Source organism: Serinus canaria, chromosome 2 (assembly GCF_022539315.1).
Source record: "Serinus canaria isolate serCan28SL12 chromosome 2, serCan2020, whole genome shotgun sequence".
In the NCBI taxonomy this organism is placed as follows: Eukaryota; Metazoa; Chordata; class Aves; order Passeriformes; family Fringillidae; genus Serinus; species Serinus canaria.
This window is the reverse complement of record NC_066315.1, coordinates 87722303-87744067: the sequence shown is the minus strand read 5'-3', so window position 1 is coordinate 87744067 and position 21765 is coordinate 87722303. Positions and strand designations below refer to the sequence as shown.

Sequence of the window (21765 nt, the reverse complement as noted above, 5' to 3'; positions counted from 1 at the left end):
TGTGGGCCTTGACATGCAAACCAGCAAAGCCTTCATATCCAGCTGCACCACAACTGCAACTGTAACCTTGCCTTTCCTCTTTTCACAGCAATAATTCGAATTCCTTTGATTTCACCACAGTACCTGAACCATTGACCACTGTTTCTGCCTTGTATTCTCTACAGAGGAACACAGTTTTCTCATCCTCACACAGGAGTGCTCAAACCTGTGCTTTATAGAGCCAGAGGATGGTGAAGAACTGTGTCAAATACAAATAGATTGAGGATCCTTTGTTGCAGGAACAAGGATTTCCAGAGCGTCTGAACACTGTCCTAGAGCAGCTGGATTGCAGTTCTTCACAGAGAGCAGGAAGATGAGGGAAATGAAAAGCAGCTGACATGCAGAATGAGACATCTGAGGGATTCTGGAGGAGGGCAGAATACCCTACACAACATTCTGTTGAAGGAATATCCCCAGTCTTTCAGAGGGATGGTCACCTTTAATCCCATATCTTTAGCTAATGCTCAGCACTTACCTGTTTAAGAGTGCTCTTTCCTAAGAAAAAAACTTTGTAACATACTCTTTTCTGAGCACCAAGACCAAAAGCTTTTACATGCCAATTTAAAAACTTTACAAGTTGGAAAGTCTGAATAAAGTGGCAAATTCCAGTTCCCCCACCCACCTTGCCCAAGTTACAAAACAGTGCAGAAATATGTAAAGGTTCTTATTAATTGTTATTGTTTAATAGCTGAGTGACAATTTTATAATAAAAATAAGTTCATTAAATACTTTGAAAACAAATTATTCTTGCATTCTACATATGTATATGGGCAGTTCCAAACAATTAACCAATTCAGAAAAAGTGCTGGGCAAGATGAAACTTACATTAGAATTTTCAGAATAACAACCTACTAAGGGGGAACATTTCAAAAATACATTGCATACCCACAAACATGAGTTTTGGAAGAAACGGAAAGGACCAGTGATTCTAAATCAGTTATACACTTTTAAAAAGCCTTCTGAAATAACCCTTCTGTCTTGAGATAATGATCTTCAAAGTGTCCATGAATGATAGTTCAATTACTTTACAAATAAATGACACTTTAAAAAAGAGAAAGTGCATACCAAACCTTTACTATATTGCATCCAAACCTATACATTCAAGTGTGTAAGGCTTGAATGTACATATTCATACTGACAAAATAGTATTTTACCCTTGATTACATTTTCTTTAAATATTTTGAGTGATACGAATAACAAACTATGAAAAAATGAAAAAGCATAAAACCTTTGATCTTTTAATACTAACTTATACAAATTCAAGGCTTGAATCTCAAATACACTGGCACTGATTCACTGTCTGCTCTTAGTCAGCTGAGCAGCTTAACTGCCTGCAGGAACGTGTGAAGTGTGCCACAGCTGGACAGTCACTTTCCACATCCTGAAGGAATTACACACGGACTTGGCTCACGGCATCACACATGATTGGCAACTCAATTGTGTTCTCATCTCCCAACGGGAATAGGCTTGGCACCCTGACAAACTGTGGCCCTTTTGGTGTTTGTGACATCTCTTTTTTCCTCCAAGTTTGTCTACTAAAACTTTATTTATTTCAAATCAGTATGAAAAAAAAAGATTAGTAAGTCAACACAACAGTGTAATTAGTACTATCAAGGGGAGCAAAATCTCAACTGGAAAACCGAGTAGTTGGGAAACATCTATTCTGCTCAGGAATTTTGTTTCATGTTAGATATTTCTACTTAGTAACTGGATTAAATTGTGCATATTGTTTCAAAATATTTATCTGCTGTTTTCTGTGCTCAGACTACAATGAAACCAGGAAAAAATAGTAAGAGAAAAACCCTACATCTGCAGGAAGATGGGCATTTGCTTAGCTTGGATTGCTTACAAACCATGGTTCTACATGATTGCCTGGTGCAAACACAGTTGTCAAGTCCAGCCTTCAGTAAACAACAAACTGCTAATTAATGAACTGATAACCTATCAGCACTAATCAAAGTCAAGTAACAGAGAAGACTAGATGTTATAAAGACAAGGGTAAACACTGCCCCTTTGAGGTCTAAGGCTGGATTAGAAAGAGGGAAGAAAAAAGTTTGTATTATTTTAAATACATGGCACATTTGAAAAAAGGTGGTTCGTACTGCTAAAAGGACCCAAAGCATACTCAAAGTTCTAAGAAATTGAAATGCACTGGGTTTTAAAGTTTTGTTTGTTGCTGGATTTTTTTAATCTGAATGTTTATATTTGTATTTATTATTCCACTTACTATTTTATTTTTTACCAAATCTATTTTTTTAACTAGCTAAATTAAAAAGCCCTCTTTGTTAAAAGTTCGCAAAGCTTGTATATCTGTAGGCTTTCGTGGTCATGTGTATGTAAAGTGGTGAACCACAAGCACAAAATTTCAGAGCTGCAGAAAAGAGTATGTACTTCAGTTCTGGGAGAAGGGAAACAGGTGGAGAGAGAGCAGTGGCTACCAGTGCAGGCTGCATTTATGTTCCCATCTGCAAATAACAAACAGGACCTGTCCAAGGAGCAGAGCAGGTGCAATGGCAAGGAGGTTCCTGCAAGCAACCCAGGAGGCAGCCAGTGCTCTGAGAGGCAGAAGAAGCAGCACGGGGACATCCATAATGGCGGCACATTGTTGGGTTACAACTAAAACCTTGACTTAGGAAAAAAATAAGTATTCGTAAGGTATTTCCGATATATGAAACTATAACTCCCAGTTTATATATTCCCTAGAATTTGATAATGGATCCCAAGTGCCAATGAGACATAAATCTGTTTCTTTATGTGTTATTTGAATTAGCAACTTTTGGATGTTTCATTCATAAAGCGCTATTTGTATATTAAGCTGGAAGACAATGCAAGACTTGACTAATCTGAAACAGCATCAATCTATTCCACCCTCAGAATACTTTCACATACACTTACACACGCACATACATTCATGCACATATATATATATATATATATATATATATACACACACACACACACACATACATTTATATGTATTCGAAGACACAGACATGTAAGATTTACGTGTCAAACAGCTGGCTCCAGCACCATCTCTCCCAAACATCTGCCTCACAATCAGTCTTGTTTAAACTAATTTTCAAAAAATAATAGTAATAAAAAAAACCAGTGTTGAGACGCCATGTAAAAATGTCAGGGATAAGGAGCACAATGTGCTGCCACACCTGGGGGAGACAAATGACCATTCTCTGTTGCTGGAGTGTGACCATCAATGAGGCAAATGCCTCTAAACTGAGTTCTGTTTTGCTGCTTCTGACACCTGGGGAGTTGGCATATCTCTATACTGCAACACACAAACACGCTCACGGAGCTCAGGAGCATGCACAGCTCACCAGAGCATCTGCTGTTAGTGAGAGGAAAGGCACCAGCACTGCACATGTCCCATGCAAACACAAGTGCAAGGAGGAGGAGAGATGGCAACACAGCAGAAGAATTTAACAGCTTTGGACTACAACTGTGATTGTCCCTACCATGCATGGTGGATCACATGGAATCCCACTGTATCCCCTACTTAGCGTTTTCCTAACATGGCCTTTTCTACCCTCTTGAATTTCTGCAGTTCAACAGCTAGTTCCCAGTATCTCAGATACAGCCACATAAGCTTTCCATTTTGACTGCTGGTTCTGTTCAGCACATTGCCACAGTAGTTATCATGTTTGAAAATATCTTTTAAACCACTCTCCACATGTAAAGCCAAAGCAACAGGATTAGTTGCTGCTTTAACTAGCAGATTTTTCTCTATTTCTAGTCTCTGACTTCTGGGTATTACAAGACTGCAGTAGATGTCCTGCCTTTCCTTCAGTCCCTCTTCAAATTCTTTTAGTAAAATATTGGCTCTCTGTTGCCATTCTTCTTCCTTTGCCAGGCAACTCTGGTACAAGGTACCTTCTGCTCCAGAGTGCAGAAAGACTTGTTTTTCTCGCTCCAACTTCTCCTGCTCCTGTTCTAGGAGCTTCCTCTCTTCCACTAGTTTGCGGCTCTGGGACACGAGGGCTTCACGGTAACTCAGGGTCCTGTTGCGCTCCTTTTCCAGCTCCACCTCCAGATGAGCAACAGCGCGACGATTCTCTGTGATTATATCCCGGTATTTGCCTTCCAGGTCTTTTTGTAACGTTGACTCTTTTCTGTAGTACTCTTGTTTTTCTTTTTCTATTTCTTTCTGACATTCTCTGGTCCAGATCCAACCTATCACACATAAATGAGACTTCAGATGCAAGTATAACATGTAACAGTGAGGGGTATGATTAATTAGCTGTGCCTGAAATGAAGCTACTAAGAGGTTAAAACCTTTCTTTCCTGCCCTTCACTTCTATTTACGTGTTCCCACAAAATGTATTTCTGTGATCCTTATTTCACAGTGAGTCACTTTAAATGATCATCCTTTCTCTGAAATAAAATATCCCTATTCTTTTACTGTCTGTAGTAGCTCTAGATTAGAGAAGGAAAATAAAGTCATGGAGAAACAAACTGGAGGATACTGCGGATACTGCATGGAGAACTTTCTAGGCCCAGTAAATAAATTAGCAGCATCTGGCTTTGTTACCTCTGGGCTCCCCAGCACATCCTGTGTCCATTTTTCTTGAGAGAGCTTTGTATATTGGAGCTTATTAAATATGGAGTAGTCTCCGTGTGTGAAAAGTGGTCTTTGCCTTAGCGAGACCAACAGCGCTGGTTGCTCACAGCGCTATAAACAAGGAGGCCCGGGGAAGTCCCCAGGCGGGGCATGGCTCTATCCCCGCGCTGCTCCAGAAGCCCCCCTCGGGCGGGGGGCCCAGCGCTACTCACGGAAGGCGGCCAGGCCCAGCATGGGCACCAGCAGGGCGTAATTCCACCGGCTGCCGTCATCGCCGGGATCGCGCCGATTGGGCAGGATGTTCCAGTTGGGAGGGTTATTTAAGTTATTCATGAAGGCACCTGCGATGCACAGAGGGAAGACATGGCCTCAGCAGCGCGGAGAGGGGCCGGGGCCGCTCCAGCCGCCACCTCTCCTCCCCCTGGGGCACTGGGAATTCTGTCTGAACCCTCGAACAGCGGCCCCAACACTTGGGGGCTTGGCCGCGCCACGAGTGGCAGCCCCGGACGCGACACAGCGTGCTGGGCCCATCCCTGCTCCTGCTCCCATTCCCATCCCCGTTCCCACTCCCATTCCTATTCCCGTCCCCGTCCCGCTCCCTCCACGGCGGGACCCCCACGTACGAGCCCGGGAGCGCGCGAGCCCCTGGCGTTGCCACTCACCTGCCGGCCCCGCCCCCTCCCGGCCCGGCCCATCAGCCGGGAGAAAAAGGGGGTGGACAACAACAGGGCTCGCCCAGTCCTGGGGCGCTGCCGGACGTCCGTCCCCGCGCCTGACGGGCCCTTTTTATTCCATTAACGCCGAGAGGCAGAGGCAGCCGTGAGCGGCCTCTGAATGCTCCCGTCTGGAGTTGCCGAGCCTGCTCTCTGTCCTCGAGGGACAGTCCGAATCTCGTGTCTGCGAAATGGTCTTTCCCACAACTTCAAAACATGATTCTGGCCTGTTTATTACGCAAAGTTTCAGGCGCTGTCAGAGACACAAAGAGGCTGAATCTTACAGTATTGGAGATCACCAGGGAAAAATAACGGCAGTAACATATTCGAGTTTTTGATTTTTTAAAAATGTTCTTTACGCCCGAAACAGAAGCTGTTTAGAAATCTTCCATTACGCAGCTCTTGTGCTGGTGGGATCGTTCTGCGGGGCTCCCCCCCGCGGCACTGTTGGTCTGTCCCGCCAAGCTTCGCGCGTGCGCCCTTCACGCCCGCTCCCCCCTCCCCACCCCAACTCTGCGGTGCGTGATGGCGGTGGCGGCAGCGGCTGCGCGGGGGCTGGCGAAGCGCTGGCTGCGCCCGGCCGCGGCTTCCCGGGCGGTGAGTCCCTGCCCCTGCCCTTTTCCCAGTCCTTGCTCCTGCTCTTGTCCCAGTCCACGCCTTTGTCCCTGGCCGTGTTCATGTCCTTGTCCCTGTCCTTGCCCTTGTTCCTGCCCTGCTTTCCCGCTGGCGGCGGCCCTCCGTGACCTTGACTAGCCCGGTGATCTTCCCACCCCCGGCAGGTTCGGTTCCTCCGGTGCTATTTTGGAGCGGCACCGACCGCGCAACTTGTGTCCCAGGGGCAGGTTCCTGGGAGTAGGTGGCTGTGGGCATGGCTGGGCCGCGCCTCCCGGCTCGGGAAGCGAGCGCCGTAGCCTGAGGCCCTGAACTGGGTTTTGAGGGAGGCAGCGGGAATGGGATGTGCTAGGGAAAAACCCTGGAGGAGCCTGGCAGGTGCAGCCCGAGCACCGGCATAGGAAACTCGCCGTAGACTGATTCTGTATCAGCAAAAGTGAGCGCAGGAAGACCAGGGACTCCTATACTCGGCCGTGCTGAGGCCACGCCTCGAGTGCTGTGTTCAGTTCTGGGCTTGTCACTTCACGAAGGACATTAAGGTGCTGGAGCGAGTCTGGAGAAGGGCAACGGAGCTGTGAAGGCTCCGAGCACGAGTCCTGTGAGAAGCAGCTGAGGGAGCTGGGGGTGTTAATCCTGGATGAAGAGAGGTTTAGGGGGAAGTTTATCACTCTCTAAAACTGCCTGAGAGAGGTGATAGGAAGGGAGGAAATGGCCTCAAGCTGCACCAGTGGACGTTCAGGTTAGGCATCAGGAAGAATTTTTTCACTGCAAGGGTGACTAGGCATTGGAATGGGCTGCCCAGGAAGGTGGTGTGGAGTTACCATTCCTGGAAGTGTTTGAGGAAAGGCTAGATGTGACACTTAGTGCCATGGTCTAGTTGACATGGTGGTGTTTGGTCATTGGTTGGACTCGATGGTCTCAGAGGCCTTTTCCAGCCTGATGCATTCTGTGATTCTGGGCGTGTGTGGGAAGCTAGTGTATATCTGAGTTGCTTGAACCTTGCTGGTGATTGTGCCCAGAAAGGGCTGCTGAGGAGTCTGGCAGGTTTGTGTTAGGGAGCTGTAAGTTGTGCATGGAGACTTGTTCTTCTCTATGCTGAGGCGGGAATTTTCAGTTTCTTCCCACTGTTCTCATCCTGCATGCTCATAACAAGCTTGGCATTACAAAAATGGGCTGTAGTTATACTTGTGTTACAAAGCAAGTGCAGAAAAGACAACTGCAGAGAGAGGGAAAGGTTTAAAAAGTGCCATGATCTTCCTGGTGGCATAAAAATTCAGGATTGCTGCAGTCAGTGTTTCCTTCAGACTTAGTGTGACATCTTTTTCTGCTTTGTGGGCTTTTGTTTGAGCTCAAAGCCTGGTAACAGCAGTGTGGAACCAGGGAGAGAGTAGCTGCCTGGAGGAGAGTACTGGTGGAACTCCTTATGCATAGGTGATAGGAACTGATCTCATTCCAAGATGATTGCAGAAACCAGAGATAGCAAGTGTAATGATGCAGTAGATTTGCTGTTATGCAAGAAGACAATTTGAGGAAACTGGTGTGAGAAATGATAAAACTAGGTTGAGGAAAGTGTACTGGAGTTCACTTCAGAGGTGGGGGAAGAGGTGGACATTTGGGGAGGGAAGAGCCACTTGTTAGCATATTGTAGAGTGGTGGGACCATGAATGTAACAGCTGCAGATATCACTCCAGTGCATTTTAGGTTATATTTCAGATAGGGAAATGCTGATGTCACTGGACAGGCTTTGTGTTGCTGTTCTTGGTAATAATCATACATGCTGAGTTAGGCTTATTTTTTGAACTGTATAAAGAAGGAATACCAGATTCTGATACCTTGGCCAGGTGGAGACTAACATTCTGACTGTTTTAATCTTATCAAAGCAAAGACTGCATACTGAGTAGGTTTGGTTGTGGTGTTTGTTGGTTTGGTTTGGTTTTGAACAAGTCAGGGAGTAGGGAGTGACATTGCAGAAGGGTAAGACTTACATCCTTGTGCTAAGTTTATCTATTAATAAATGGTTCTAAAATGGTCACTAATTTCATAAAGAATAAGAGAAATATCTCTGGCTTTTGAAGCAATACTCGGCTGGAAGAGCATTCTTACAACCTTTTTTAACTTTCAGTACTATGACCACCTGAAATAATTCAAATTCTGAGGATTACTTGACAGGAGAGTAATTTTCCATTACTTCCCATGATTTCCACAAAGCTTCATCTTTGCTTAATTATGAAAGAACTGCAAGAATCCTTCAGCATTAATTGCAGACATATTGTTCTGTTGGTGCAGCCTCAGACAGGTCTGAGAGGCTGATCACCGTTGCTGAAGTCCATAATGGATAGTCTGGAACACCCTGTTAACTGCAGGCTGTTCTCTTATCAGTCAAACCTTTTTTGATTATGTAGCATGATTATAGGAAAGCCAGAACTTCAGTACAGGTAGCTCTAAAATGCATTAATGCTCTTGTATGTGTGCTACCAGTGGTGAGTGAAGATTTGTTGTAAATGTGAGGTAGCTGAGGGTGCTGTAAGTCTGTCCTGTAGAAACATTTGTTCCATAATAGTTGTCTTGGCTTCTTTCCGTAGTGGCCAGCAGCATGCCAGGCTCCCGCACGGAACTTACACTTCACAGTCTATGGAAAGAAAAACATCTCCACGAAGGTGTCTGACTCGGTATGTCTGTACTTTTTACGGTCTGATTCAGTCAAGCACTTAATGCTTCACAGGGATGAAGCTTTCAGGCTTTTACTGGAGTGCTATGTTCAAGTGCTTTGTGAGACTGAGTTGCTGAAGTGTGTGGCTCTTTTTAATGACAGTTTCCAAGCAAGAGAGTATTTCAGATCTAGCAATTGCTGCAAAAGTCTGTTGAGAACTTATATACCAATCCTGCTTGTGTTTTTATGAAACTTTATTTGACTTATCTTGAACTATTTGTGATTATAACAAAGTGATTTATTTTTTCCAGATTTCTACACAATACCCAGTAGTGGACCATGAGTTTGATGCAGTTGTTGTGGGTGCAGGAGGAGCAGGCCTGCGGGCTGCCTTTGGTTTGTCAGAAGCTGGGTTTAACACAGCCTGTGTTACCAAGCTGTTCCCCACTCGCTCTCATACTGTTGCTGCACAGGTGAGAAATGAGGCAGAACAAATGTTTAAAAAATGCCTGCTGTCAGAAAGCTGATTTGGATGTAGAATCATCATAAAATGGTTTGGGTTGGAAGGGGCATTAGGGGTTACCCAGTTCCAATGGCCTTGCCATGGGCAGGGATTCTTCACATTAGATTAGATTGCTCAGGACCCCATCCAACCTGGCTTTGAACACTTCTAGGAATGGGGCACTTGAACAACTTGTTTCAAGGCCATGCTTCTTTTTTATAAATATTGCATGTTTAGTTGAAACTTTTTTAGAGGGTAGTATATAATAAAATCACAGGATCAGTAAGTTTGGGAAAGACCTCTAAGATCATAAGAGCTTAACCATGAACTTACCACTGACAGACTTTATATTAAGTAACAGGTACATTTCATTTTGCTTCCAAGCTAATGACATTGCAAGACACATTTTTTAAATCTCAGTTGCAGTTGTTGTTAAAACCCTTATTTCCCCTAATGTTTTTATTTCATCATACTGCCTCTTTTTTCTTCCTCATTTCTAAACATTATCAAAATGCAGTTCTGCTTCTCTGCCTGTAATGTAATTGTGATTCACTGCGTTACAGAAAAAAGCAGGACAAGCCATTATGAAACTGAGGAGTTTCACAGCCACATTAAATCTGGCTTGACTATATTTCTTGCACACAGGGTGCATATTTGGTATGTGATTTTTAATAGAAATGAGGTAAACCTACTAAAGCTGTATTTGAGTAATCTAATTCCAGGAAAATGGATTTTCATTTTCAGGGAGGTATCAATGCTGCTCTGGGGAACATGGAGGATGATAACTGGAGGTGGCATTTCTATGACACAGTGAAAGGGTCGGACTGGCTGGGTGACCAGGATGCCATACACTACATGACTGAGCAAGCCCCAGCTGCGGTGATAGAGGTGAGACTCATGGGATTTGATGTCAGCTGTAGTTATAAATAACACGGGCTAGCTTCCAAGGAGATCTCCTTAAAATAACTCGTCATATTGTGATGCACAAGAGTTTCTGATGCTTGTATTTGGGTTCATCAGCTGGAAAATTATGGGATGCCGTTCAGCAGAACTGAAGAAGGAAAAATCTATCAGCGTGCATTTGGTGGACAGAGTCTTCAGTTTGGAAAAGGAGGACAGGCCCACAGATGCTGTTGTGTTGCAGACAGGACTGGACATTCACTCTTACATACTCTGTATGGCAGGGTAAGCAGTTGTGAAGTTAACTTGGTTTGGGGTTTTTTTTCTTTTTTTCTCCCAGAGATTGAAAAAAGATAATCAAATCCAAACTAAACAAACATGTAACTGGTCACATAGAAATGAGGATTCCAGGGGAATGGCTTATAGCAGTTCTGTGTTATCTTCCTTCCTGAGGCAATGGGGAGGGATGAAGACAATAGATACTAATTATTGCACAGTGTCAGCTTTGTGGTCTGGACTAGTTCTGCACTGTTAGTACTTTTGTGTCTGTAAACTAGACCCAAAGAGAATTTGTGTACACTTCTCCCCAAAAGCCCTTTTTTTTCCAAAAATTTGACACAGCAGCATTGGGGAGCTCTGAAAGAGGTACAAGCCAGCATTTTTTTTTCATTCATCTTCAAACTGGGAGGAGGGGAAAACAAGGTGTAAATGAAATAAGGCCTACTGTGCATTCCTGATCTTGTTCTATGGCAAGTAAGAGACTGGTGTTCCAGCATGTCTGCCTATTAATTCTACAAACCATAATTGAAGGAAGTGCTGGCTATTTGAAAATGGTAGTGAGCTACTTGAAACCAGAAATCCAAGTACCTGGTATCTACTGTTTTTATTTACTTGTTAACCAGCTAATGTGCTGCTGCAATACAAATGCTCTGTGCTGCCAAACACTGCTCTGATCCCTGAGGGCATGAAAGAATGCTTGACTCTGTGCCTGCTGCTCCTGCTGGTTTATTTGGCTTCTGGAGGTGTTTCTCATTTCTCTGGGAGAGCTTAAGTGCAGCGTGCTTCTACATGTATGGAGCACTGCTGCTGGCTAACGTGTTGCCAAATGTAGACTGAAATGCCAGGTCCTGCTGCCTAGCTCCTGACTGCTCAGAATTAAGTGCTTTTGCCACTACTTGTGTCTTTTAAAGCTAGACTAGATTAGTTAGCAAGTTCTTTAATAAATAATTATGAGGAAACAGTCTTCCCTGAGAGTTTGTGGGGATGTTTTTTATCCTGATAAAACCCATGTGCATGGACAGTTCTGAAGAGAGGTTTCTTCAGTAAATTCTTCTTCTTTTGTAATTTTCCTCCAGTCTCTTCGATATGATACAAGCTACTTTGTTGAATATTTTGCCTTGGACTTACTTATGGAGAATGGAGAATGCCGTGGTGTAATTGCCCTCTGCATTGAAGATGGAACCATACATCGTTTTAGAGCAAAGAACACGGTCATTGCCACTGGGTAATGTAACGTTTGAGGAAGGACCAAAACTTGGGAGTGTTACCAGTTGAAAGTTTGTGTGCTTGTACATGTGTTTGGATCCACAGTGTGGAGAAGATACATTGACCAACAGGACATAATTTATAGGTTCATTCCCCTCACACTAAGAGGAATATAACTGAATTCAGTCACTCCCTCTGAAACAAGGCACATGCTAATTTTGTGACCAAGTATAAATTTGGTATGAGGTCTGAGTTTGAGTTCTAGAACAATGACGTGAAGTAAGAATGTGTAAGTAATACATATGATTCAGATGGTCTTCAGTTTTTAAAACATGCTGTTTAAAACAGACATTTTGGCAATGCTGTCTGTAGAGTTCTGAATTTCCTGTAGGAAACAGCTTTTGTCAAAATTGCAGAGATTCTTTTTCATTAAGATATTGCTACTGTAATTCTAACTGTTCTAGGATAAAATTATCATATTATGAGTGTAACTTAACATTACTTGGTTGCAAAGTTTGCATATGTTTATTAGGATGCTATTTGCATTAGTCTTTTGCTTCTTATGGTACTCTCCTATCTATTTCATTATGAAAAATATTTATAAATGTATCTGAAAAATCCACTCATAAATTAATTTATAAAAGGTTGCCTGCATACTTTGTCTTTCTGCTTTCATGCTTGTGTACTTTGAGGTACATGGAATATGTACATTGCTGTTTCTCATGAGAGTTTGTCCTGAAATTGGGCTGATTGGCTGGTCTCAATAATGTTGGAGGTTAACCTATATAATAATTAATGTTTAATACGTTGACAACCAAGTTTTTAAATCTAAGAATATAAAACCAGGATCATATGGACAATCTAAACCATCATTATATGCTATTTTTTATAAAACTGCTAGTGATTGTTCAAATGAAACTGAATGGTATGGATTGAGAAATATTTCTGGAAGAACCTTTTTTTTTTCCTGGCAGAAAGGCTTTTGATATTAAACTAACAATTCTACTTTGGGATTGGTTTTCTTTTTCTTCAATCTTCTGTCACCAGCCATTTTTCAAGTATGGTTGAGCAAAACTGGGCTAAACCAGTTTTGTTTTCTTTTGGTGGAAATAGTACAGGAGATGGTAAAACTTAGGCATTTTTTTTATTAACCCTTTCCACTGTTGTGCAAACAGCATAGTTAGTGGTATGTTGTAGCATTGTTTTAATTTTTCTTCCTGTTAATTCTGTTAACTTCTGTGTTTTGCAGTGGGTATGGCCGCACGTACTTCAGCTGCACATCTGCTCATACCAGTACTGGTGATGGCACTGCCATGGTCACACGAGCTGGGCTCCCTTGCCAGGACTTAGAATTTGTGCAGTTTCACCCTACAGGTACCGAATATGACATAGTGCTTAGAACATTATTTTTAATGAGTTGAACGGATTTTTATGTTGTTTTAAAATTTCACAGAATTACACAATATGCTGAGTTGGAAGGGACCCATCAGGTGCATTGAGTCCACCTCCTGGCCCTGCACAGGACACCCCAAGAATTACACCATGTGCCTTAGAGCAGTGAGCAAACACTTCTTGAACTTTATCTGGCTTGGTGCTGTAATCACTCCCCTGGGGAGCCTGTTCCAGTGTCCAGTCACCCTCTGGGTGAAGAACCTTTTTCTAACATCCAACCTAAACCTCCCAGACACAACTTCAGGCCATTCCCTTGGGTCCTGTCACTGGTCATCACGGAGAAGACATCAGTGTCTGCCCCTCCTCTTCCCCTCATAAGGAAGTTGCAGACTGCATTGAGGTCTCCCTTCAGTCTCCTCCAGGCTGAACAGACCAAGTGACCTCAGCTGCTTCTCACACAGCTTTCCCCCAAGGCCCTTCACCATCCTTGTTGCTTTCCTTTGGATACCCTCCAGTAGTTGAATGTCTTTCTTATATTGTGGCACCCAAAAACACCGCTAGCACTTGAGGTGAGGCCACCCCAGTGCAGAGCAGAGTGGAACAATCCCTCCCTTCCCCGGTGATGCTGTGCCTGATGCCCTCCAGGACTGGGTTGGCCCTCCTGGCTGTCAGGGCACTGCTGACTCATGGCCAATTTGCCTTTGATCAGGACCCCCAGGTCCCTCTCCATGGCACTGCTTCCCAGCATCTCCTTCCCCAGTCTGTCCATGCATCCAGGGTTGCTCCATCCCAGGTGGAGAATCCAGCAGTTCCCTTGTTGTACTTCATGCAGTTGGTGATTGCCCAGCCCTCTTAGTTTGCTGGGGTCTCCCTGCAGGGCCTCCCTACTTCTGACAGAATCAACAGCTTCTCCCAGTTTTGCAGTGTCTGCAGACTTGCTCAGTATCCCTTACAGTCCTGTGTCCAAGTCATTTATGAAGATGTTGAAGAGCACAGGCCCTAAGACAAAGCCCTGTGGAGCCCCACTAGTGACAGGTCACCAGCATGATGTCACCTCAAGCATGATGTGCTCAAGTCAGTTTCCACTTTTCTGCAGCATTTGAGGAGTTGCTTGTGACATGTGCTTAGACTTGCCTGCAGCTGTTGTTGAATATAAATTTGAGAGTAAGACATATAATGTGAGAAAGGTCTCAGCTGTTCTAATTTAAAGAGCAGTGCTTAATATTTTGAGGTTCTGTCCTTGTAATACTAAGTAAGAAGTTCTATGAATTACAAGCTGAAAATACCTCTTAAACTTATATTTCCATAGTCCTTAATATTTTAGGGGGTTTCATATTAGATACAAGAGCAATGGGAGAGGTTAGTGCAAATGTTAGGGAATTATATACTAGCATCTTCAATGAAGTGGGGTAGTGAAGTTAAGGTGTATATATAGAACTGTCATTTTCTAGCACAGTATCTAAACTGATCAGTATCTAAACTGTGGATATTAGTGTCTAAACTGTGGATAACAATGATCACAAACTAGATTTGTAGCTTATTAAATGCTTCATTTTAACTCAAGATGCGATTTTTGTAAATGGTTTGTATAATTTTACAGTGTTATTGTTATAGAGATCCAATGTTCATTTGACTTAATGTTTTTCTTGTTAAAGAAGCTTCACTGCTTGTATGATAATTCTGTAGCTTTTAAGATAATTATCAAGTGAAGTGCATGAGTTAGTTTGCAAGTAATCTTTTATGTTCCACAGGATTTGAAGCCATCTTGTACTGCTTCAGCACAGAAGAGGGAACAAAAATGGGCAAATGGACCTTGAAAGAATTAACTTCTGGTTTATTAAAAATCTTAAAATAATTGGTGAAGGTCTACAAGGTCTTTATAAAATTCTCCTGATGTATTGATAGGTGCAGATCACTTCCAGTTTTAATATTTGAAATAGTGTGGGAGTTTCAAATCAACTTGCTTACATTTTGGAAAGAGTGTTTAAAAGGAATAACAACATTTTAGGGACAGTTCCTATGGGTATGATTAGGGTGAAATAAAATCTGCACCTCTGATTATTTTGAGAATACCTTGTTTATTCAGTGTTCATCCTGATTGTGAAGCTCTGTGGAGAAATCTCCTTTGATGGTGTTTTCATTCTTGAACAGGTATCTATGGGGCTGGCTGCCTTATCACAGAAGGATGTCGTGGAGAAGGAGGTATTCTGATCAACAGTCAAGGTGAAAGATTCATGGAGAGATATGCACCTGTTGCCAAGGATCTGGCTTCCAGGGATGTCGTGTCTCGTTCTATGACGATAGAAATCCGTGAAGGAAGGTTAGTTAAATGCTCTTCACAAAGCTGCAGAACAAACTCTTAATCATGCTAGACTGTGAAGTGCAATAGTTCATTTGATAAGCACATGGTAATTCATGAGAGTGAGCTTTAATGACTGTTAAGCTGATCTCTGTGTGTAAGGCAGAAAATCTTTCTTGTTAATTCCTAATGATACTGACAGAGAACAGATGATGTTAAGAGTCTCCAGTTTGAATTCAGTATGTCTAGAGACACTTGCTCAAATAAGCTTAATATATATGCTCTTACTACAAACAAAATAATTTGGTGCTGTTCTCTTGGTTGATTACCAAGTTTTACATATTTCTGCAGAGATGTAATAGTTGAAAATCTTAAATCATGTGAATTACTGAGAAAAGAAAGCTGGGAGTTGGAAAATACCCTCAATTCATCCAAGTGCCACAGTCATATTAAATATGCTAGATATTAATTTTTGTCAGATAACATTTGAAAAAGAACCTGTTTATTTTCATAAATGAAACAAACAGGATTAGGAATTATACTAGTATTTGTAAATTCCTGTTATGTATTCCAATGGTGGTTTTTTTGTTTGTTTGTTTTTTTGTTTGTTTTTTTTTTTTTGCTAGGGGTTGTGGTCCTGAAAAGGACCATGTGTACTTGCAGTTGCACCACTTGCCACCACAGCAGCTGGCCACCCGTCTCCCAGGGATTTCCGAAACAGCCATGATATTCGCTGGAGTTGATGTCACTAAAGAGCCTATCCCTGTCTTGCCTACTGTGCATTATAATATGGGAGGTATTCCTACTAACTACAAGGGACAGGTGAGGAATACACATCACTTTTGGGCTGTATTTTCGTTATCATACTAGGAAATTACTTTCCAAATAGAAAAGCATTAAGAAAGTTTTTTATAAATGTAAGGATGATTAATAAAATGTTTAATAATAATATAATAATGATGTCAGAGTACTTAAAACACACAATCTCTTTTGTTTTTTAAAATAACTTGATAACCATGTTCCAGTCCATCTAGAGATGGTAGTTCCAAGAAACATCTAAAATGAAATTACTGTGAGGTCTGACAACAATTCTCTGTCAGTTGAGCTGAGGATAATATAATTGAGCATAGATCAAAGTAGGCGTCTATTGCATTCTGTAGCATGAGTTAATGTGTATTATTAATCTGTAGTTCATGTAATCTTAACACCAAAGCAGATCCTTCAACTGACACTACTTGGAAATCAATGTGATGGTGTCACCTGAATTATTCTCTTCCTGTACTTGTTAAATTTCAGTGTAAAATTTTGCCTTAGAAGCATGTGCAGATCAGGCTTTATTCCTGTGCATTTCTGACTTGCTGCAGAATTGTGGTGAAACAGAACTATGCACTCTTCATAAGAATATGTAAGGAAATCTTGGGGTTTAGTCCTGTCTGTATTTACATACAGATGTAAATGTATGTATTTGCATACATTTCTACTTGCCCTTTAGAGCAAAGATAATTCTGTGTTTAGAGGCGGAAGAAACTTCAGGCTGCTGTGTTCCACCATTACATGCACGTGGCCTTTGCAGATAGGGAGGTTAGCCCTGTTTCTGAGTGTTTTCAGTGGCTGAGTATTCATGGAGTGTGTGCTGTGGCAGGTGATCACACACGTGAATGGTGAGGATAAGGTGGTGCCTGGCTTATACGCCTGTGGGGAAGCAGCCTCTGCATCCGTCCATGGCGCAAATCGCCTCGGAGCAAACTCCCTTCTGGATTTGGTGGTCTTCGGTCGTGCTTGTGCCCTGACTATTGCAAGTACATGCAAGCCTGGTAAGTCTCACTTTTCTAGAGACTTCATGGTGTAATTTCTGCCCAACGAAGAGTTGTTCCTACCTGATTCAAATTTAGAATGATACTCATAGGCTCTTACTTGTTATAAAAGGAAGAAGAAATCAGTGTTTATGCTTTTGGTAGGCATATTCTGTGCCAGGCAAATGTTTTGACATTACTATTTGCTTTGTAATTGATCCTTTGATAACTAGAATTGGGCCAATGCTATTGGCAAGAGCTGTTAGGATTTTTGACAAATTAACACAGACTATTGAATGTGAAGACTGTATTTTATACATACTGCACCATCTTCTACATCAAAATGTAATCTGTCTTACACTTGGCACTTTTGTATATTGGAATTTGCTGCCACTGTGCTGATTTATTTATAAGAAGGACTGACAAGTGCAAGTGGTAAGAGAGAGATAGTAAAAATTGCAATATCTCATTCACTGGATTCTCACTGCTGAATCTTATATATGTTAAAATAATGTGGTTCAGACACAGTTGTTGACCTGAGAAAACAAAAAAGCAAGCCCTCCCTTCCAACCCCCAACAAAATACTGAACATGGCACTTACATTGCCAGAGCAGCTGGAGTCCGCAAATCGTCATCTGTTTTCTTACTGCTTAATGTCCAAACTGCACCAACTGCTGAGACTGATGATTCCTCATGGAATCAGTCTAGATCTTGTGGTGCCTATTTGGTCTGGCTTTGTGCCAACATTTTTTTGAATCCTTTTGTGGCTCTTTAGAGTAAGAAATTGTAGAAGGGGGTTTATTAATCTGAATGCAAAGCTACATGTGAGATGAACCGTGCTGGTAAGATGCTGTGTTTACTTTGTTGCCCAGTAATATGTGGCTTCCAGTATTAGAGGCAAGATGCAGAGCTCATGTCTAACTGCCAGGCTTATTGACTGCTCCTGGTCCCTTACACATCCAAGAAAAGGTGGGAGGTTTGGGACTGAGGAGACAAGGAAAGCATAGCAGTAGGTGGCAAGGACCATGGGCTTATTCCATAGTGTAGAAGAATCTTCATCAAGTTCTCCTTTGAAGGAATGAACAGCAGAATTTTGCCATACCTATAAAATCTTTCTCAATTGTTGTAGGAAAGAATGGGATTCATATTCCACTGAGAACTTTAAATACATGGATACAATTGGTAGGACTTCAGAAAAGTTATACTTAGTAGGCACCTCAGAGGAAGAAAACATATTATGTTTTACTTGAATCTGATTTTTAGTAATTGATAGTCTCTGAAACTGCCCGAAACCAAACCCAATCCTGACTACCAAACTTACTAAAATTTTCTTATTAGGAGAGCCAGTTCCCCCCATTAAACCAAATGCTGGTGAAGAGTCAGTTGCTAATCTTGACAAGTTAAGGTTTGCTAATGGAAGCATAAGGACTTCAGAAGTGCGACTTAACATGCAGAAGGTAAGCCTGGGGAAGCTCTCAGGGATAGGGTGGGATAGCTGCAACAACTCTGGGGTTTGGTGACTTGGCAAAGTGCACTTCAGGATTTGTCATGCAGAAGAAAAAATGGGTGAGAAGAGTGTGTCTTAAGGAAAGGTTGTATCACTCCTTAATTCCTTCTTCCCTTCATGGTTATTCCCTCGTGTAGTTTACCTGCTGTATAATAGAGTGGGGTTTCAGTTGTTTGTGAATGGAAGAACGTAGGGTTTTTCAGGCTGCAGACAAGTTTGAACTCAGAACAGCTCTGTATCAAGCTCTTCTGGAGCTAAGGAAGTTACATGCTTTCATATGCAGCATATCAAACTGATTTTGTTTTACTGTGTTGCAGGCAATGCAAAACCATGCTGCTGTATTTCGTACTGGTTCTGTACTCCAAGAAGGCTGTGAGAAGCTTAGCCAGATTTATGGTGATCTGGCTCATCTAAAGACTTTTGACAGAGGTAATGTGATAGCAAAGAATACACCTTGCCCAGAGTACTCCGGGAAGAGTGTTGGTGACTTTGTTTTTGTTTGTTTTTGGGGTTTTTTTTTTTTTTTCAGTAAACATAATAAATTTCTTGAAATTTTGGCTGAAGATTTTAACCATTTTGAATCTTTCAAAATATTTTGTAGAGCCCTACTTACTAAACATGGTAATCAGGTAAAATACTTGACCTTTGCAGTTGTTTTCTGGTTGAAAAATCTTTCAAAGAAGCAGAGACTGAAATTGGATTTACATGTGTAAGGTACAGACAGCCCTCAGAACATGATGTGAACTTCTCCAAATACTAAGATGAATGATGAAATTTGTCAGAATCTTCTGAAAGTTGGGAGTTGCAGAGAGGTAGCAAGACTATTTGTAGGCTGAACACTCGGTTTTCATTGTCCAGCTGAGCAGATATCACAATGCAGACAGATACTGCTATGCCTTGTGGTATATCTTGCCTTGGTATATCTTGGTTATTTAAGTGCAACTGATGATGCACCTTTGGTTCACTCAAACGTATTTCTCTTGTTTGTAGACCATCTTCCATTGTATTTTAATATTTTACCAGGTATTGTGTGGAACACTGACTTGGTGGAGACCCTCGAACTGCAGAACCTGATGCTTTGTGCTCTACAAACTATTTATGGTGCTGAGGCTCGCAAAGAGTCCCGGGGTGCCCATGCCAGAGAGGATTATAAGGTATAAATGTTTTCTGTGACCTGAATGTAGGACTGAATCTCCCTGTTATGTGCCCTCAGATGGATTATTTTAAAGTTGTAACATCTTCAAATGCAGTCTTCAGTGTTAAGATTAGTGTAGTATTTTTTTGAGTCCCTATTTGTTCTGCTCTGTCTCTTTGTTATTTATAAAAGGACCAATATATGGAACACTGGGAATGATCTTGAGAAGAGTTGCTCCATGTGCACATCTGAGTGATTAGAGACCTCCAAACCAGGACTATAGTAATACTATCATGGATGCAAAAGCAGGACATAAAGAGGCCTAAACAGAATAATTGTCCTATGCAAGGAAAGTTACCTTAGAGCCCTTGTTAAGCCTGAGCATTTCAAATTGGACATGGGCAGTGTTAAGAGAAAGCTTGCTGTCTGTTCAGAGACATGCTGGGTTACAGGTGTAAGTGAAATGCAGCTGATCTCATGGTTGTAAAGTGATTTGCACATACAGCTTCTGGTCTGTACTAATCTCATTTTCTCCCTAGTTACGGGTGGATGAGTATGACTATTCTAAGCCACTCCAAGGCCAACAGCGGAAGCCATTTGAGGAGCACTGGAGAAAGCACACCCTGTCATATGTGGATATCCCAACTGGGAAGGTACTTTGAGCTTGGTGCTTGAGGATCTTTTTTGCTGTTAAAAGCTGTTCTCATAAACAGCCTTTGAAATTGTGATAATCCTGCGCTGTTGATCTTTGGGAAGTGACTTTGCTATTTGAGCTGGAATTGGGTTTCCCCTTGTATCAGACTAGTTCAAAAGCTTTTTTCTTCTAATGGTGACAAAATGTGCTGTTGGGTGTTCAGTAGAACAGCTTTATGGGATTTCAAAGACAGAATTGAATTCTGACCCTATAAACTTAAACTGTTGGGGTTTTTTGGATCTCATTCTTTAGTCCTGTTGTCCTGAAGTTCTTTGTTCCCTCTTACTTTAGGTTACCTTGAAGTACAGACCAGTGATCGACAAGACTTTGAATGAGCAAGATTGCCAGACTGTCCCACCAGCGATCCGCTCATACTAGCAGCTTCCATCTCACTTGAAGCCCTCTCCCAGAGGGGCCAATGTACATAAGCATAGCACAAGCAAACCAAAATAGTGTTGGCACTTAGCACTAAATGGAAAATGCTGACAAAACTTTTCTCCAGCTTATATTCTGCTGTGGCTTACTGTACATTTATTAAAAGTGGAATGTAGAACAGCTTATGTTCTTTCACTCATCTGTCAAAAGGGACAGCGAAAACACAAAATGTGTCTAAATAAAGTCATTACAAGTCTTGTATTTGTTTGAATATGCTGATCTGTATATAATTACAAAGCTCTTATTGTGAATGTGTAGTTATTTCCATCTTTTAAGAGCAAGAAATGTGCTCAGTGACAGGACAAGAGGCAGTGGGCACAAACTGAAGCACAGGAACTTCCATCTAATTATGAGGAAGATGATCTTTACTTTGAGAGTGGTGGAGCTCTGGAACAGGCTGCCCAGAAAGGTTTTGGAATCTCCTCTGGAGATACTAAAAGCCTGCCTAGATGTGATCCTGTGCAACCTGCTGCAGGTGAACCTGCTGCCACGGCGGGGGGGGGTGGACTAGATGACCTCCAGAGGTGCCTTCCAACCGCAGCTATTCATTGCAAAATTTTTAGACAAGATGGAGATGCTGAATTTTGTGATGTGGGGACTTAAGCATAATACATGAACAAGATGTTGTAGTTATAGCTTTGTATTGGCATACTGTTTTATTGACTGAAAAGAGACTTTCACTTACTTCCTCTGATACAGAATAATATAGATGATATCATTGCCCAATTTTTATTTTCTCTGGAACTTCTGAAGCCATTTTAGTGGCATGCCCTGTGTATTTCCTAGACTGTCGCTTCTCAGTGGAGCCAAGGGGCAGATTTGCCTAAATGTTAAAGCTTGCAAGACTCGAATTCGGTGTGCTTTTAGTGCTAGGATGTAAATTGCAAGGCATTAATAGAGCAGCTTCTGGCAGCATTTCTGTGAATAGCACAGTTGTTGTAGGACTGAAGGGTACTTATGCAGGTTGCAATAGAATGAAGTGTTCTCCACGTTAGACAAAAAAATTGTTTCCTTAACGGCTGAATGGTGGCTGCTC

At 42.0% G+C, this 21765-nt stretch overlaps 2 protein-coding genes across 4 annotated transcripts; one reads left to right on the top strand and one right to left on the bottom strand.

Annotated features, from left to right (window-relative positions):
- Positions 1-694: 694 nt before the first annotated feature.
- CCDC127 (coiled-coil domain containing 127) lies at positions 695-5626 on the bottom strand. 3 transcript variants are annotated; one of them, XM_009101173.4, is made up of 3 exons: positions 5275-5626; positions 4825-4953; positions 695-4224 (listed from the first exon to the last, which is right to left on the bottom strand). In XM_009101173.4, the coding sequence occupies exons 2-3, from the start codon at positions 4943-4945 to the stop codon at positions 3551-3553; spliced, it is 795 nt and encodes a 264-aa protein (XP_009099421.1). In that variant the 5' UTR covers positions 4946-4953; positions 5275-5626; the 3' UTR covers positions 695-3550. The 3 variants fall into 3 exon arrangements, with proteins under 3 accessions (XP_009099421.1, XP_018763284.1, XP_050827796.1); XM_018907739.3 differs by lacking the exon at positions 5275-5626 and adding an exon at positions 5236-5260; XM_050971839.1 differs by lacking the exons at positions 4825-4953; positions 5275-5626 and adding an exon at positions 4583-4808.
- Positions 5627-5767: 141 nt separating this feature from the next.
- On the top strand, positions 5768-20930 carry SDHA (succinate dehydrogenase complex flavoprotein subunit A). The gene is made up of 15 exons (XM_009101161.4): positions 5768-5922; positions 8520-8606; positions 8899-9060; positions 9834-9977; positions 10110-10274; positions 11345-11493; positions 12724-12848; positions 15018-15186; positions 15792-15987; positions 16808-16979; positions 18297-18415; positions 18783-18894; positions 19489-19619; positions 20140-20253; positions 20586-20930. The coding sequence occupies exons 1-15, from the start codon at positions 5851-5853 to the stop codon at positions 20670-20672; spliced, it is 2004 nt and encodes a 667-aa protein (XP_009099409.1). The 5' UTR covers positions 5768-5850; the 3' UTR covers positions 20673-20930.
- Positions 20931-21765: the final 835 nt, after the last annotated feature.